The sequence below is a fragment of the Suricata suricatta genome, chromosome 10 (genome assembly GCF_006229205.1).
Source record: "Suricata suricatta isolate VVHF042 chromosome 10, meerkat_22Aug2017_6uvM2_HiC, whole genome shotgun sequence".
NCBI classification, from domain to species: Eukaryota; Metazoa; Chordata; class Mammalia; order Carnivora; family Herpestidae; genus Suricata; species Suricata suricatta.
In genome coordinates this window covers 48,680,886-48,698,330 of record NC_043709.1, presented here as the reverse complement: position 1 = coordinate 48,698,330, position 17,445 = coordinate 48,680,886, and the positions used below count along the sequence as shown (strand labels likewise).

Sequence of the window (17,445 nt, the reverse complement as noted above, 5' to 3'; positions counted from 1 at the left end):
CAAGAGGGCTTCTGAGAAGCTTGAGGAAATTGTCACTCCACAGTCTTGGTCAAAGCTTACCTAAGACACTTCTGGTATGGCTTTTATGTAATGAAATGAACCTCAAGAAGAATCATAGGAAACCTCCAAAGTTCTTCGAAGAATTTTATTGGGAAAAATACCACCAAATTATGCCTGTCCTATGACTGGATATCGGGTGTGTGGGTACAGATAATTTGTTTCTTTAGTTCCAAAGTCTTCAAGAGGAAATACCCTCCAAGGAAATACTTAAAGAACGACACCCAAGTGTCCTCATCCACAACTGGATATGATTTAGATGAGAAAACTCTAGACTTTACACTGATGCTATACTGGAATAAGACCTTTGGAGGGTCTTAGCTTGCATGTGGAAGAGAAGTTTGTGACAAGAGGAAAGACTGTGGTGGTTTAAAACATGCCTATAAATAAAGCGGAGTCTGCTTCAGATTCTCTGTCGCCCTCTCTCTCTGCCCCTTCCTGCACACGTGCTCTCTTTCTCTCTCTCAAAAATAACTTAGCATTTAAAAAGAAAGAAAAGAAAGAAGGAAGGGAAGAAGGTAGGAAGGGAGGGAGGGAGGAAGGAAGGAAGAAAGAAAAAAGAAAACATGTCTATAAATTATGTAACACTTAACTTCAAAAGGTGGAGCCTAAATCTCACACCTTGGAGTGTGGATGGACTTAGTAACTCGCTTCTAACAAATAAAATAAGGGAAATGGGACAGTGCAAGTTATGACCACGACTAGTTCATTAAAGATACTGTGGCTTCTTCATTGTTCTCTAATGAATCACTTCCTCTGGGGAAGGCAGCTGCCATGCTATGAGGGCATGCAAGGAGCCTATTAAGAAGGTCATGTGGCAAAGAACTGAGAGTGTAAGGATGCATGTCTGAATCAAACTGACTCCATGACAAGCTTCAAGTTTCCCCTCTGACCTTGGAGGCCTCTGTGCCGGTTTCTCAGAATCATTAGACAATAAAAGGGCACAGATTGCTCAACCAGGGACCACCCTAGTAACACCCAATCAGAAGCAGCCAGCTAGAATGCTTAACACTCTTAAGGGCAGGCCTAGAGATAGAAGCTACAGATAATCACTTATTGCTTAAGGCTAGTTACACCCTAAGTGAGGGTCGTGGGTCCACTCTGTAATTGGTTAATACTCTAAATGTTGTGATTGGGTCCAGCCAAAAGTAATGAACACTCTGGACAATATGTATGGTTAAAGTTACTGCCAATGATGTTAGGAGATAATGACTGGATCACTGTACCTGTGTCACAATTTCCTGTAACTCCCCCTTCCCAAACCCATAAAGGCCCTACCCCCTGCTTTGTTCGGGGCTCTCAGGCGGATCCACTGTGCTGGTGAAGTCTGGGAGCCCGAATTTAGGCCCGGAGAGCCTAAGCTGTAATAAAACCGCCCTTTGCTTTTGCATGCGTGACTCGGTCTCCCTGGTGGTCCCTGGTTTTGGGGGACGATATTGAAATCTGGGCATAACAAGAGGCCTTCTGTCAACATCCATGTGAGTAAGAGTTCCAGGAAGCAGATCCTCCCGCCTAGTCATGCCTCCAGCTGATTGCAGCCACAGCCCTCATCCTGAGCAGACTCTCCTAAGACAGCTTCAGCCAGAACCACCAAGCCAAATCTCTCCAATTCCTGATTCTCAGAAACTGTGTGAGATAATAACCGTGTATTGTTCTAAGCTACTAAACTTTGGGGTAATTTTTTTTTATAAAGTGAATTAATAAATGTGACTACCTCCTCATAAATTAATAAATGTGGCTACCTCCTCCTCGTACAACACAACTGCCCCCTCCTTTAAGAGCTCTTTCCCTGACCATTCCATAACTAAAATAGCTGCCACTCTGAACCCTGCTGTCTATTCCATTACTGTCTCTTTTCTTCAGGGAACTTATCACAGCGAGTAACCTGTTTATTTGCTTACTTCTTCAGGGTCTGTCTCCCCAAGTCCCTCATCTAAATTACGAATCTTGATGAGTAGGGTGCCTCAGTGGCTCAGTAAGTTGAGCATCTATCTAACTCCTGATATTGGCTCATGATCACAGTTTATGAGATCGAGCCCCACATCAGGCTCTGCACTGAGCATGAAGCCTGCTTGAGAGCCTCTCTCTCCTCCTCCCTTTGCCCCCCCTCCCCCCACCCCCGCTTACACACATACATGCAAAAACACACACTCTCTCAAAATTTTAAAAATTCTTAAAGACTGAAATATTGTGTCACTGCTATTCCTAACATCAGTACATGGCCCAACAGTTTTGTGAATGAAGGAAAATGCTCACCTTCACTTGTATGGCTAAAGAAATGCAAATTAAAACAAGAAAATATTTTTTAGCTACCAACAAGAGTCAGCAAACTATGGCTCATGAGCCAAATCCAGCCCACCACCTCATTTTGTAAGTAAAGATTTATTGGTCACAACCACACTCTCCCATTTACATATTGTCTACAGGTGCCTTTGCACTACAATGACATAGCTGAGTAGGTGCAACATAACCAATGGCCCCAAAAAGATTTAGATTTGGCCTTTTGTAGAAAATGTTTGCCAACCCCTGATCCAATAGATTGCCAAATATTAAACAGCTGGATGATACTACGCTTTGGTGAGGGTGCAGAAAATGTACCCTTGTATATTGTTTGTCAAGAGTCAACAAGTATAATTTCTTTGGAGGGTAGCTAATGATATCAATCACATTTAAAATGCACATACTCTTTCGACCCTAAAATTTCAGTTCTAAAAATTTGTCCTTGAGGGATGCCTGGGTGGCTCAGTTGGTCGAGCAACCAACCCTTAATTTCGGCTCAGATTGTAAGGATGCAGATTTGATTCGGGTTTCCCCTCTGACCTTGAAGGCCAGCTAACACCATTAACATTTCTGGGGGCAGGCCTAAAGATGGAGGTTAAGACTAGTCACGCCCTACCTGGGGGTTCTGGGTCCACTCTGTAACTGGTTCAAGTTACTGTCAATGATGTGATGCTATAATGATTGGACCCCTGTACTTGTGTCACAATTTCCTGTAACTCCCCATTCCCAAACTCATAAAAGGCCCTACCCCACCATGTTCGGGGCTCGCTCCACATGGATCCAGTGTGTCGTTGAAGTCTATGAGCCCGAATTTAGGCTGGCCGGGCCTAAATTCGTAATAAAGCCCTTTGTTTTTGCATGCGTGCTTCGGCCTCCCTGGCGGTCTCTGGCTTCTGGGGGTGATAAAGAAATCTTGGGTACAACAAGATCATGATCCCAGGATTGTGGGCATGGAGCCTGCTTAAGATTCTCTCTCTCCCCCTCTGCCCCTCTCCCCTGCTCACACTCTCTCAAAAATAAAATTAAAAAATTAGGAATGCCTGGGTGGCTCAATTGGGTAAGCATCTGACTTCAGCTCAGGTTGTGATCTCACAGCTCATGGATTTGAGCCCCGCATAGGGCTCTGTGCTGACAGCTCAGAACCTGGAGCCTGCTTCAGATTCTGTCTCCATCTCTCTCTGCCCCTCCCCCTGCTTGCACAGTCAGTCTGTGTGTCTGTCTGTCTCTCTCAAATACAAATAAACACTAAAGCAAATTAAATAATAATAATAAAAAGAATTTCATTAAGTTGTTATCACAGGTTAGTCTGGCCACTGGCCAACCCAACTAATGCCTTAAGGACAGCAACTGAGACTTCCCAAACTTCTTTTTCCTCACTATCTTTACAGTCAATAGAAAGGAGATGCTTTTTTAAAATTGTATATTAATGATTCAAATGTATCCTTTTTTCCTTATCACCTTTGGATCAGCAGAGACCCTCCTTTTCCTCCTGGTATCTATAAGATAGCCAGGAGTTCTATCTGTTCTTACAGATAGCAGTTCCTAATTACTCTAACATAAAAAACTGTCTTTGCCCACTTTACAGATGAATGGAATTTGAAAATGCCTTATTGACTTCAACAAACATATACTAAAAAGCTGGGTTGGTTTTAAGTAGGCTTCAACTCACAACCCTGTGATCAAGACCAGAGCTGATAATCAAGAATCGGATGCTTGGCAAACTAAGCCACCTAGGCACCGTCTAAAAAACTGACTTTAAAAACCAATCCTCCACAGACTATTCCAAAAAACTGAAGGGGAGAGAATACTTTCAAATTCATTCTATAAGCCAACTTTATACTAACATCAAAGCCAAAGACATTGCAAGAAAAGAAAGTTACACACCAATATCCTTGATGAATATTGATGCAAAACTCAACAAAATACTAGCAAGCAGAATTCAATAGCAGATTAAAAGATTATATGCTATGACCAAGTGGGTTTTATTCCTGGAATGCAAGGATGGTTCAACAGACAAAAATCATCAATCAATGTAATACACCATATTAACAATGATAGAGGAAAAACACATGACATTTCAATTGATGTAGAGAAAGCATTTGCCAGTATCCAACAACCACTCATGATAAAATCACTCAACAAACTAGGAATAGATGGAAACTGCCTCAACATAATAAGGACTGTATATGACAAACCCACAGTTAATATAATACTCAACAGTGAAAGACTGAAAAATTTTCCTCTAATCTCAGAACAAGGATGTCTGCTTTGCCACTTCTCTTCTACATAGTACTGGAAGTCCTAGCCAGAGCAACTGGGCAAGAAAAAGAAATAAAAGGTTTCCAAATTGGAAAGAAAAAAACTAAAATTATCTCTGTTTACACATGGCATGATCTTATATGTAGAAAACTCTAAAGATTCCACAAGTAATAAATGAATTCAACTAAGTTCCACGATACAAAATCAACATGCAAAAATCAGTTGCGTTTTATACACCAACAATGAGCAAGTCAAGAAGGAAAAGAAAATTACGGGAGAAATTCCATTTACAATAGGGTCAAAAAGGACAAAATACTTAGAAATCTAACCAAGAAGGCAAGAAAGTCTTGTACTCTGTAAACTACAAAACACTGCTGAAAGAAAGAAGACACAAATAAATGACATCCAATATTCATAGATTAAAAGACTTAATATTATTAAATGTCACACACAAAAAGAGCTATAGATCTAATGCCATCCCTGATGAGGGACAGAAGCAGAAAAATATTCACCTTTAGCCCAGAAAGCTGACCTACAGCCTCTGTAGTTTCAATAAAGATCAAGTAAGTGCTGGTTGCTACATTCTTAAAGGGTATCATGACTGCCAGAACATCTCACTGATAGTTAATATCTAGCTGAATGATAAACACCAGAGAACTCTGCAAAAAGAGTTTTACAAATAGAAATTAGAAGACATTTATGATCTAATACTCCTTGCATATCCTCTCCCCCTTGAACAGTTAAGCATTTAACCACCAGCTTCTTACAGCAAAAGTGCAGCTCTTTCTGCCCACAAGTCTCATCCCTGTGGTATAACAAAAGCACCTTTTTGCCCCAAAAACATCTCAAGAATTCTTACCTAACTGTTCCCTCCCGACCCCACATCAATCCCAATGGCCTTTTTTGCAGAAATAGAAAAATGCATCCAAAAATTAACATGTAATCTCAAGGGACCCTGAATACCCAAAACAATATTGAAGAACAACGAAGGTTGAGGTCTCACACTTTCTGATTCCGAAGCTTACTACAGAGTAGTAAGTAATCAGAGAATAGTCAAAATAGTGTGGTACTGACATAAAGACAGATATGCAGAACAATAGACTAGAAGACCAGAAGGAAACCCTTGCACACTCATGGTCAAATAATTTTCAACATGGATGCCAAGACCATTCAAGGAAGGAAAGGACTATCTCTTCAACAAATAGTGCTGGGGAACTGGATATCCTTATGCAAAAGAATGAGGTTGAACCCTTCATTACCTTACATCATATACAAAAATTAACTCAAAATAAATTCAAGACCTAAGCCTAAGACTTAAAACTGTAAAAACTCTTAGTGAAAAAACACAGGGGAAAAGCTTCGTGGCAGTGGGTTTGGCAATGATTTCTTGAATATGACACTAAACACATAGGCAACAAAAGCTGTACTTTTCAGAGATAACTTGTACTACATCAAAATTTAAAGCTGCCTCAAACGACACAATCAATATACTGAAAAGGCAACCTACAGAATGGGAGAAAATGTGTAAATCATATATATGATAGAGGTTAATATCTAGAATATATAAGGAATTCCTACAATTCAACAACAGATAAATAACCCAATTAAAATATGGGTAAAGTCAAGAGATTGAGAAGATAAGCCACAGCCTAACAGAAAATATTGGCAAATATGCATCTGATAGAAGGACTATTACCCAAAATATACAAAGAACTCATAAAATTCAACAAGAAAATGAACTCAATTAAAAAGCAGGCAAAGGACCTGGACACCTCATTGAACAAAATATACAGAGAGCAAATAACATATGAAAAGATGCTCATGTTATGAGGGAAACGCAAGTTAAAACAACGAGATCCTGCGATACTTACTAGACTGGCCAAAATCCAAAACCTGACACCACCAAATGCTGGCAAGTATACAGAGCAACAGGAGCTCTCATCCATTGCTAGTGGGATGCAAAATGGTACAGCTACTTTGGAAGACAGTTTGGTGATTTCTTATAAAACTAAACACACTCTTACCACACGATCCAGCAACTGGCTCTAGCAGTGTCTTACAAAACACTATACAATGCAGCAATTTGCTTGTTGGCATTTGCCCAAAGGAAGTGAAAAGAGGACTACAAAAATCTACCCATGGATGTTTACATAGTAACTTTATTCATAACTACTTTTCAAAAGGGCAAAGAACTTAAATGACATTTCTTCAAAGATACAAATGGTCCATAAGTATATGACAAGATGCTGAACATCACTCATTATTAAGGAAATGCAAAGCAAAACCACAATGAAATATCACCTCATGCCCATTTGGATTGCTACTTAAGAGGGGAAAAAAAAGGCGAAAACAAGTGTCAATGAGAATGTAGAGAAATAGGAACACTTGAGCAATGCTGTTTAGAATATAAAATAGTGCAGTCACTGTGTAAAACAGTATGGTGGTTCCCAAAAAAACTAAAAATAAAATTACCACATTGTGAGATAATAAAAAATAGATTTAGTTTCTGCCTTGGGTTCCTGGCACAGAACTCTTGAAACCCTCGTAATTTCCTGGGTGACAGGTGTATCTTTTGTTCTACTGAGGTGACTCTAGGTGAGCCCCTGGATGAGGGCTGGTCACCAGGAAAAATAAGCCATAAGCAAGCTTGGAATTTGGAGCCTTGCTGAAGGGGGAGAAGCAGAGTTAATAATTGATGGTGCCTACGTGAGGATGCCTCCACAAAACATTAAAAGGGTGGTTTGGAGAGCTTCCGGGTTGGTGAACACATCCACATTCTGGAAAGGTAACACACCTTCACTCCAAGGGGACAGAAGCTTCTGTGCTTGGTACCCTCCCAGACCTCCCACCGTATCTCTCTTCACCTGGCTGTTTACCTGTATCTTTTAATAAACTGGTAAAAGTGTCTCCTTGAGTTCTGTGAGCTGCTGTGGCAGATTAATCAAACCCAAGGAAGGAGTCATGGGAACTTTCAATTTGTTGCCAAGTCTAACAAGTTATGGGTAACCTGAGGACCTATTACTTGCAATTTGCATCTGAAGTGGGGTGGGGAGCAATCTTATGGGACTGAGCCCTTAACCTGTGGGATCTGTTACTACCTACTAGGAGACAGCATCAGAATTGAGTTAAATTGCAGGACACACAGCTGGCGTCATGGAGAATTGCTTGGTGTAGAAAAAAAATTTTTAAACCACACTTTGGTGACCCAAAGTGTCAGAACTGACGTGTTCTGTGTGAGTAGTGAAGAGAAACACAGGAGGAGGAACTTGGGTTTTTCCCTATTCAAGAAGGAAAAAACAGGTTTGTCACTAAAACACATATGATCCAGTAATTCCTCCCAGCAATTCCATTTCCTCCCTACTCAAGAGGGAAAAAACAGGTTTGTAACTAAAACACATAGGATCCAGCAATTCCACTTTGGGGTATATACAGAAAGAAACTCAAAGCAGGATCTCAAGGCGGTGCTGTGCCCAGGTTTATAACAGTATCATTCACAGCAGCTGGAAATCACCCAAGCATCTACCAACAGATAAATGGATTAACAAAATATAGCTTATTTGCATAATGGAAAATTACCCTCCTAAAAAAGTAAAGTCTGATACACCCTACAAAATGGATACACCCTGAAAACATGCTAATTGAAATGTCAGTCACAAAACGACACATACATTATGACTCACTTATATGAGGTATCTAGAGTAGCTAAATTCATAAAACAGAAAGTAGAACGTTAGTTGCCAGGCTCTGCGGGTGGGGAAGATGGGGAGTTGTTTGATGGTATAGTTTCAGTGTTGCAAGATTCAAAGGTCCTGGAGATCGGTTGCACAACAACGTGAATATACTTAACACTACTGAACTGTACACTACATTTTTAATGGACCGTGTTTCACCACTCTTAAAATTAAAAACCTAGGTTCATTTGCCAAAATCATTCCAAAATTCAATTCCAAGAATAAAGATGTTAGGGATCAAGCCTCTTAGTGCATCCGATCTTCATAATTCCTTTTGCAGAACAAATTCCAGCCACCGCGATAGGATGAAAATCTGGGGGAACTTCTGTAATCAACTGGCTGAACTAGAGCGGACAATGAATTCTACTTACGTGAAGCTAAGCATTTTATTTTTTTAAGGCATTTTAAATTCAAAATAATTCCTGCCCAGTAAATACTGCATAATAAAACGGATATTGCATTTTGATTGACCTCTAAAGCTTCCATTTCCAGCAACTGCCTCAATGAATACTCAAACTTATGGTGAGTTCCAGGTCTTGCAGAGAGACTAGTAAACAAGAATAGATATGGTCCCTGCCCTCAAAGATCCTACAGTCCAGTCAAGGAGACAGACAAACAAATAGAAACCTGAAACATCCCCTACACCAGAGACGTGCAAGCAACTGCCTTCAGGCTACGTCACAATGGTCGCATAATAAACTTATTTTCAACTTAAACGTCAAATCAAGGCTGCTGAGGTTTTCATCTGTCCCTTTCTACGAGGAGGAAGGAAGGGTTAAAGTGGGATGGGCTCCAGTTCCGGCTCTCGGTCGCACAGCCAGGGGACCGCCACACATCCCCAGAGCCGTGCTCTCCCAGGGCGCCCCTGGGGAGCGGAAGCAGCGCGTCGTCCCAACCCCCGGGGGAGGGCGCTCTTCCTCGGAGCCTGGAGCGCCGGGGCGGAGAGCTAGAAGCAGGGCTCTGGCTCTGAACCCCTGGAGACCCGCGCTCGCCTGCCAGCCCCGCCCGCCTAAAGCCGCCCTCAGAGGCCGACAGCGCAGCAGGCCCTGCGCAGGGCGACCCGAAGGGGGACGTACCCATTCGGATATGCACACTGGCAGAGGCCACGCAGCTGCCATAGTTGAAGTCGTCCTCGATAGAGGAGCAGGGGTACCGGGGGTCGGGGTCCGCCATGTCGGTAGCAGAAGCCCAGCCACCCCGCCCAGCGAGGCCCAGGACCCGGACTCAACGGCCTACAACCCACTTCCGGGATGAAGCAATCCAGCCCCAACTAGCCGAGCCGCCGCGCTCATCGATGAGCAGCAGATCTTAATCGATGCGCTCACCTCAGCGCTTCAGTTAGGCTGGGAAAAGGGAGGTTGCTTCAAGCTGGGGTCGGAGAGAAAATGAATTTCATTTTCCGCGAATTACTTTTCTTAGAGTTTTCTCAACAAGCATTTTAAATCCTCTGGCCCGGAGCTGAAAGTTACAGAAGCGAAGTCCCATCCATCCATCCTTTCAAGAAATACCCGTCTTATTTACATATTCCTTCAATAGTCTACACGGGAGATACACTTTTAATTATATTATTTTTAAGATTAATAATAATCCCTGAGTGTCTTGAGCACTTTCTCTAAAGGCTTTCGGAATTAAATAATGCTTAATCCTGGAAGACAAGCACCAACCAGAGAAGCGTGGAGTGATGCAGGTAGGTAGGTTCTCAAGAGACCAGCATCTGCAAGGGGTGGGGAGATGGGGAACAAAGCTGTTAAAGTAAGATACAGACGACAAAGAATGAGACTAGATAGATGAGGGCCAGATCACTGTGTGCCAGATGTAGAATACATTGGAGAGTACCATGATCAAAGGCAGGAAAAGGAATGTTGGTTTAATCTAAAAGAGATGATGAAGGCAAATTCGGTGGATCAGAGTGAATAATGGTATTGCTGTCATTCCGATACAAATATGAGGTGTAGATATGCCCAGAGTAATACCATCCCAGGGTTCCTTGGAATTTTTTGATGAGTTTACTTTGATCTACTCACATTTATCAAGTCTCCACTTTAGCCATAACACTCAAAAGACTTAGTAAATGGAGCTCAGAATAGCTGTGGAACTATTCTGAAACAAAATCTTTAAACCTGATATTATTGGAAGCTTTTGTCAAAAGAACTAAACTCACTTCCAAAAAAATTACAGAAAAAACTCCTTACCTCTTATGATTTTCATTTTTATAAGCATATTTCTAATTTTTTAAAAAGTTTATTTATTTTGAGAGAGAAAGCGTGCACCCACCTGCAAGTGGGAAGGGACAGAGACAGAGAGGGAGAGAGAGAATTCCCAGCAGTCTCCGCACTCTCAGTGCAGTGCTCCACACAGGGCTCCATCCCACTACTCATTAGAGCATGACCTGAGCCAAGATCAAGAATGGATGCTTAGCTGACTGAGCCACCCAGGCACCCCCATATTACCCATTTTAATATAAAATCCTAAAAGGAGTTGTTAAACGGGAAAAACTGGAGTTGTGTTGCCAGTCCATCTTTTTGTTAACTGAAAGCAGTTGATCCCCTACCTCTTACCTGTTGCAAAATATAAATTCCAGAGGGATTGTGAATCTAAACGTGCAAGACAAAACAATAAAACTTTAACAAGATAATATACAACAATATCTTTATGATTTGGAAGAAAAGCAAAAATTTCTGAAACCAGATACAAACTAACAGTTAACTTTGAAGGAAAATATTGACAAACTATATTAAAAATTTAAGGGATGCCTGTCTGGCTCCGTCAGTGGAGTGTGCAACTCTTGATCTTGGGGTTTGGGTTTGAGCCCCACATTGGGTGTAAAGATTCTTTAAAAATAAAATCTTATTTTTTTAATGTTTATTTATTTTTGAGAAAGACAGAGCTTGAGCTGGGGAGGCACAGAAAGAGAGAGGGAGACATAGAATCCAAATCAGGCTCCAGGCTCTGAGCTGTCAGCACAGAGCCTGAAGCAGGGCTTGGACTCATAAGCTGTGATATCATAACCTGAGCCAAAGTCAGATGCCCAATCAACTGAGCAACCCAGGTGCCCTAAACATAAAATCTTAAAACAAATTTAACTTCTAGTAATCAATATATAAGAGAATGAAAACCAAGTCATAAAATGGGTGAAGATATTTGGTATACATGTAACCTACATAATGCTCCTTTCCAGAATATAAAAACAACTGTTACAAATCAAGAAGAAAAAAAGAGACACATAGCCAAAAGAAAAATGGGCAAAAGGCTCAAACAAGCACATCTCTCTCTCTCACACACACATGCATGCACACGTGCGCACACCTAATGGCTAATAAAAAGATGCTTACCCTCATTAATGATCAGAGAAATGCACATAAATGTCACAATGAGATATTTCTACACAGATGGCTAAAAGTAAGAGGTTGACAATACCACGCATTGAAAAGGTTATGGATTAACTGGGACTCTTAAACTAGAGCTGGCTTCAACATGCAACCTGTGCATTGCATGGAACCCTGCTCTCAGAAGGGCCTTGTATTTGCTTTAATGTTCAGTTGTCGCCATTTTGAAATGCTTAATAATTTTGCCTTTGAACTTGTGTTTTATAAGCAGGAGCACAATGGAACATGAACATGAGCATAAGAGGTACATACAACATATGGCTGTCCATTCTTCTTTGCCAATCATTTGTATTTAGCATTCAAGATGCCCCAGGAGCACAGAATTCTATTGAAACTACAATGAATGGGAGTTAGAATAGACTCAAAATCAGTACAAGGGAAGTGTATTACACATACAACTTAGTAAAGGGAAGGAAAGAGAGGGTACAGATGACATCAAGGATTGTGAACTCACAGTGAATGCAGAAAGAAGGCAGTGGTATTCTGAGAAGCATAAATGAGCAAGGAATCCTGTCATATCCTTTTCCACTTGTGTCTGTTCCCAGTATTAGCCAGCCATTAACACTAAAAATGAAGATATTGTAGGAAAGGGTAAGAGGGGCAGCCATAGTTTCTTTTCCTGTCAGTCCATTTTTTTTTTAAGTCAGATGCTTAACCAATTGAGCCACCCAGATACGCCAAATCAATTTTTATATGTAAGCTGAAGGTAGAGAGAAGTGAAATAAAAATATATGAGTGGGGCTCCTGGGTAACTCAGTCGGTTAAGCATCTGACTCTTGATTTCAGTTAAGGTCATGATCTCGCAGTTTGGGGGTTTAAGCCTTGCATCGACAGTACAGAGCCTACTTAGGATTCTCTCTCTCCCTGTCTCTCTGCCCCTCTCTCTCCCTTTTTCTCTTTTTCTCAAAAATAAAGAAAGAAAGAAACTTTAAAATATATATATATATGAGTTAGTTTTATGCAGCTTTTTCATAGTTCTAGTTAAGAATGAAATACATATGCACATACGGGCCATGAAATACAAACTGTAATTTGGGTGATCCACATAGCGGTTTGCATTTTAAACCCGTATTACACAACGGTGCCTGGGTGGCTCTGTGGGTTGGGCGTCGACTTCAGCTCAGGTCATGATCTTGTGGTTTGTGAGTTCCAGCCTCACCTCGGGCTCTGTGCTGACAGCTCAGGGCCTGGAGCCTGCTTTGGATTCTGTGTCTCCTGCTCTCTCTGCCCCTCCCCCACTCATGCTCTGCCTCTGTCTCTCAAAAATAAATAATAAACATTTTAAAGAGTTTAAAAATCAATAAACATTAAAATATATATTAAAAAAGTAAACTGATATTGCACAATATAAAGATCAATAAATTTTGTGCTAATAGTTTTAAGTGATATTTTTCCCTTATAGGAATTCGAACAGCAAGTTTAAAACAAAAATCATGGCAGGTAAAAAAATTGCAAAAGAAATGAGAGCTTTGGGGGTGATTCTAAATGGCTTCACAGAGGGTTGTACTTTACTAGGGCTGCTGTAAAATGTTACTGCAAACTGGAGGCTTAAAACAACACAAGTTTCTTCATTCATGGCCCGGGAGGCCACCAGTCTGAAATGAGGTTGTCAGCAGGGTTCGGGTCTTTTAGAGGCTCTCCAGGAGAATCTGTTCCATGCCTACGGTTTCTGGTGTTGGCAATTCTTGGCTATCCTCGGCTTGTGGCTGCATGCCTCCAATCTCTGCCATCATCCTCACCAGGCCTTCTTTTCTCTGTGTTTCCATGTCCAGATTTCCCTCTCCTTATAAGAACACCAGTCCTAATCCAGCATGGCCTCATCTTAACTTGATTACATCTGCAAAGACTTTACAGGCATACCTCATATTATTGTGTTTCACTTTATTGTGCTTCAAAGATACTGTGTTTTTTACAAATTGAAGGTTTATATGGGGCACCTCGGTGGCTCAGTCGGTTAAGCATCTGACTCTTGATTTCAGCTCTAGTCATGATCTAACAGGTAGTGGGATCGAGCCCAGTTGGGCTCTGTGCTGACAGTGTGGATCCTGTTTGGGATTCTGTCTCTCCTTCTCTCTCTCTCTCTCTGCCCCTCCCCCACTTGCGCACACGCTCTCTTTCAAAATAAATAAATAAACATTAAAAAAAAAAGTGAAGATTTATGGCAGCCCTGCATTGAGCAAGTCTGTTGTATCATTTTTCCAACATTTTCTCACTGTATGTCTCTGTCATATTTTAGTAATTTTCACAATATCTCAAGCTTTTTCATTATTATAATGTTTTTATAGTGACCTGATCAGTGGATATGACCCTCCGAAAGCTCAGATGATAGTTAGCATTTTTAGCAACATTTTAAAATTAAGGGATGTACTTTTTTCCTAGATATAATGCTACTACACATTTAATATACTACAGTTTACTGTAACACAGTACAGTGTAAACTTTTATATGGAAACCAAAATATTAGTTTGACTTGCTTTATTGTGATATTTGCTTTATTAAAGCAGTCTAGAATCAAATCTGCAATATGTCCATGTATGCCTACATTTCCAGTTAAGGTCACATTCAAAGATATTAGTGGTTAAGACTTAAATGTATATTGGGGCACCTGGGTGGCTCAGTCGATTGAGCATCCGACCTCAGCTCAGGTCTTGATCTCACTCATGGGTTCAAGCCCCGCATTGGGCTCTGTGCTGGCAGCTGAGAGTCTCGAACCTGATTCAGATTCTGTGTCGTCTCCCTCTCTCTCTGTCCACCCCTGGCTCACACTCTGTCTCTCTCAAAATAAATAAATGTTAAAAATTTAATTAATAAAAAGACTTAAATGTATATTATGGGAGCCCACAGTCAACCTATATCACAGACGTGGTGACTTTTCAATGGCATCTTAAAAGATAATTAGGGGATCATCAGGTAGGAGACACTGAAAAAAATCCCAATATGAAATAACTAATACAGATGAACTGGAAAAGACCCAGACACTTATGAGACACATTACAGAAGAATAACATTTGGTGATTTATTGGATATAAGCACCATCAAGCGTAACGTCTGACATAGCAGGTGCCCAGTAAGTTCTGACTGTATCAGTTGATCAGTCAGTCAACTAAGAGTTCTTTTGACCCATGTGACCAGACAAAAGGAAGCAGATTTTCTAGGAAATGATCAATTTGGAGCATGCTGAATTGAGATGAAAGAAAGAAATCCAAATGAAATTGTTCAGTAAACACTGGTGGTGGGAAGTGAGAAGGGAATCTATAGGACAGCTTAGGGCTAAGAGCACAAATATGAACATAGTCCACATAGAGACAACAGATGAAGAATGAGGTTATTTGAAATCTTCAAGACCTAGAATGAAATAATTGGTAGAATTCTGCCTGAGTGCATGGTATAAGCCAAAGGAAGAGTCAGTTCAGAAAACAAAAGAAACCATTAGGAGTGTAGGAAAACACTGAGTATCATCATAAAAGACAAAAGGCAAAAATTCACAAAAGATGGTGTGATGAGGGGCCAGTGCTATGGAACTGTGAGAATAAGCCTTGAGGAAAGGCCATTTGATCTGAAATTACCAGGAGTTTTAGATCCAAATATGCTGGATATTTTCATATACAGACTTGGTATTGCCTTCATTATCAACAGCACCAGATGAAAAATCCAAGTTTTTATTTTTGTTTCAAAGGTTTGGAACAATGAAACAAACCCAGTAGGGAACAAGTGGAACTATGACCGCCGCGACAGGCCAGAAGATGTGGGTGATTAATCAGCAGGTGTTTTTAGAATGCGTTCTCTGAAAACCAATGATGTGACACCATTTCTTGACCTTCAGTGCAACAGATTTGTCATGGACTGAATGTGTGTCCCCCTTCCCCAAGGTCTAACTCCCATTGTAGCTGGATTTGGAGAAGGGGCTTGTAAGGAATTAATTAAGATTAAATGAAGTCATAAGGTAGGGCCCAGATCAGATAGGATCAATGCCCTTATAAGAGGAGACACCAGAATGGTGGCCTGCATGCTCCCACATTCTCCCTCCCTCCCTCTGAATGTGTGTGTGTGTGTGTGTGTGTGTGTGTGTGTGTGTACGCACACACACACAGGAAAAGCCATCTACCAGCCAGAAGAGATTCACCAGAAATCAAACCCTGTGGACACCTTGATCTTGGGATTTGTAGTCTCCAGAGCTGTGAAAAGATAAATTTCCCTTATTTAAACCATGCAGTCTGTGGTGTTTTTAATGCCAGCCTGAACAGACAGGATTGATTTTGGGGATTTACTAAATAACAAGGAAAAAAGGGCCAAATCCTTGAGAGGGAAAATGCACAAGATTTGTGCTTATAACTTGACAAGGAAACTTTGGAAATCTTGAATGAGATTTTTTATCGTTATTTTTCCAACAAACATTGCCTCCAGAGTTCTTCTAGCCAGCAGCAGTTTTGTCATGTGTGACGTGCCGGAGCTGGATTAGGATGTCTAAACCATTTTCCATTATTAAATTGCAAAGCATCTGAGTAGATACTTGACTGCAAAAGAAAACATTGTGCCTAAATCTCAGATTTATTTCGCATGTTTGGGGTTCTTCTGGAAGTAAATAAATGTTTGCTTCAAAAATAGAGCTTTAGCGAATATTGAAATTATCATGACAAGCCCTTGACTGAAAACTATTCAATTATAAAAATCAGATTTTAGTTGGCAGTGCTGACTAGGCAAACGTTACTATAGCCACACACACTGAGGTGAGGAATACTGTGAAAATGATTTAAAAAGAAAATCGTGAAATGAGATGAAGCATGAAAATATTGGAAGAAATTATTTTCTATAGTTGAGGGTTTTCTAATGGAGATAATACATGTTGACTTTAGAAAGTTTGGAAGACACAGAGGAAGAAAATAAAATCACCAGTAGCCCTTCCTTCAACCCTAAAAGGACAATTGCTAAAATTTTAGTACAGATCATGTTGCAAAATAATAGACTTTTAGAACACTGTTTTTGATATCTTAAATGGGGAAGGTTGAGTTATAAGACAATGCAGACCTAATGGTCTTTAAAGATACACATTGAACTGGAGGAATAATTAATGCATGTTATTACTATTAGGTCATTTTGACGAAAGCCTAAAACCATCAAACTTTTCCTTCTTAGAATTGCCAAGTAATATGCACAACACATGTTTTTGCCCCATTGTTGATCTTTACCTCACCCCTGAATCCCAATGTACCTAGGACCCGATAAGGCTCAAAAAGGGGATATGCTAGTGATCTTTGTTTTGAAAATTATTTCTCAAACCAGATAATCTATGTCCCACAAGTTGGGTTTCCTTTGCACATTCATCCTTAGGGATGCTAGGTTAATACCTACCACCAAGATAGTTTTTCATATATACAAACAGCTGTTACCTGACACTTTTACTTTCCTCCTCACCTGATTTTTTTTTTTATCTTGGGCTTTGATGCCTGTGCTGAGCTGGGACTTTGCCACTAATAATCCTGTGTATCTGTGCCATTGTGCCATCTGTGCCACAGCCTTCAGGGTTCCCTCGGCATCTCCATTTGTTAATCTGTGTAGTTCACTACTCTCTTACATCCAGCTAGGATGGAAGCTCTTCTTCTAGTATATGAAATATGGGGGCAGAGGTGTGGGGAATGGGGTTGGAGAGCATCCCGTGGCAAAGGATGAAGTCACACAGTGAGACAGTTTTAGGGTTAACCACAGCCCTCTCTTTTCCAGAAGCATGTATGCTG

The 17,445-nt window shown here is 40.7% G+C and overlaps 1 protein-coding gene and 1 long non-coding RNA gene across 2 annotated transcripts in view; one reads left to right on the top strand and one right to left on the bottom strand.

Annotated features, from left to right (window-relative positions):
* The window catches only part of TMBIM4 (transmembrane BAX inhibitor motif containing 4), a 31,504-nt gene extending 21,927 nt beyond the window's left edge, over window positions 1-9,577 (bottom strand). Inside the window, exon 1 of the mRNA XM_029953213.1 lies at window positions 9,404-9,577. Within this exon, the coding sequence (XP_029809073.1) occupies window positions 9,404-9,500 (97 nt within the window). The 5' untranslated portion in view covers window positions 9,501-9,577. The remainder of the gene's footprint in view (window positions 1-9,403) is intronic.
* On the top strand, window positions 9,091-15,921 carry LOC115303448. The gene is made up of 2 exons (XR_003914065.1): window positions 9,091-10,014; window positions 15,390-15,921. It is a non-coding gene; the product is annotated as an uncharacterized LOC115303448 (long non-coding RNA).
* Window positions 15,922-17,445: the final 1,524 nt, after the last annotated feature.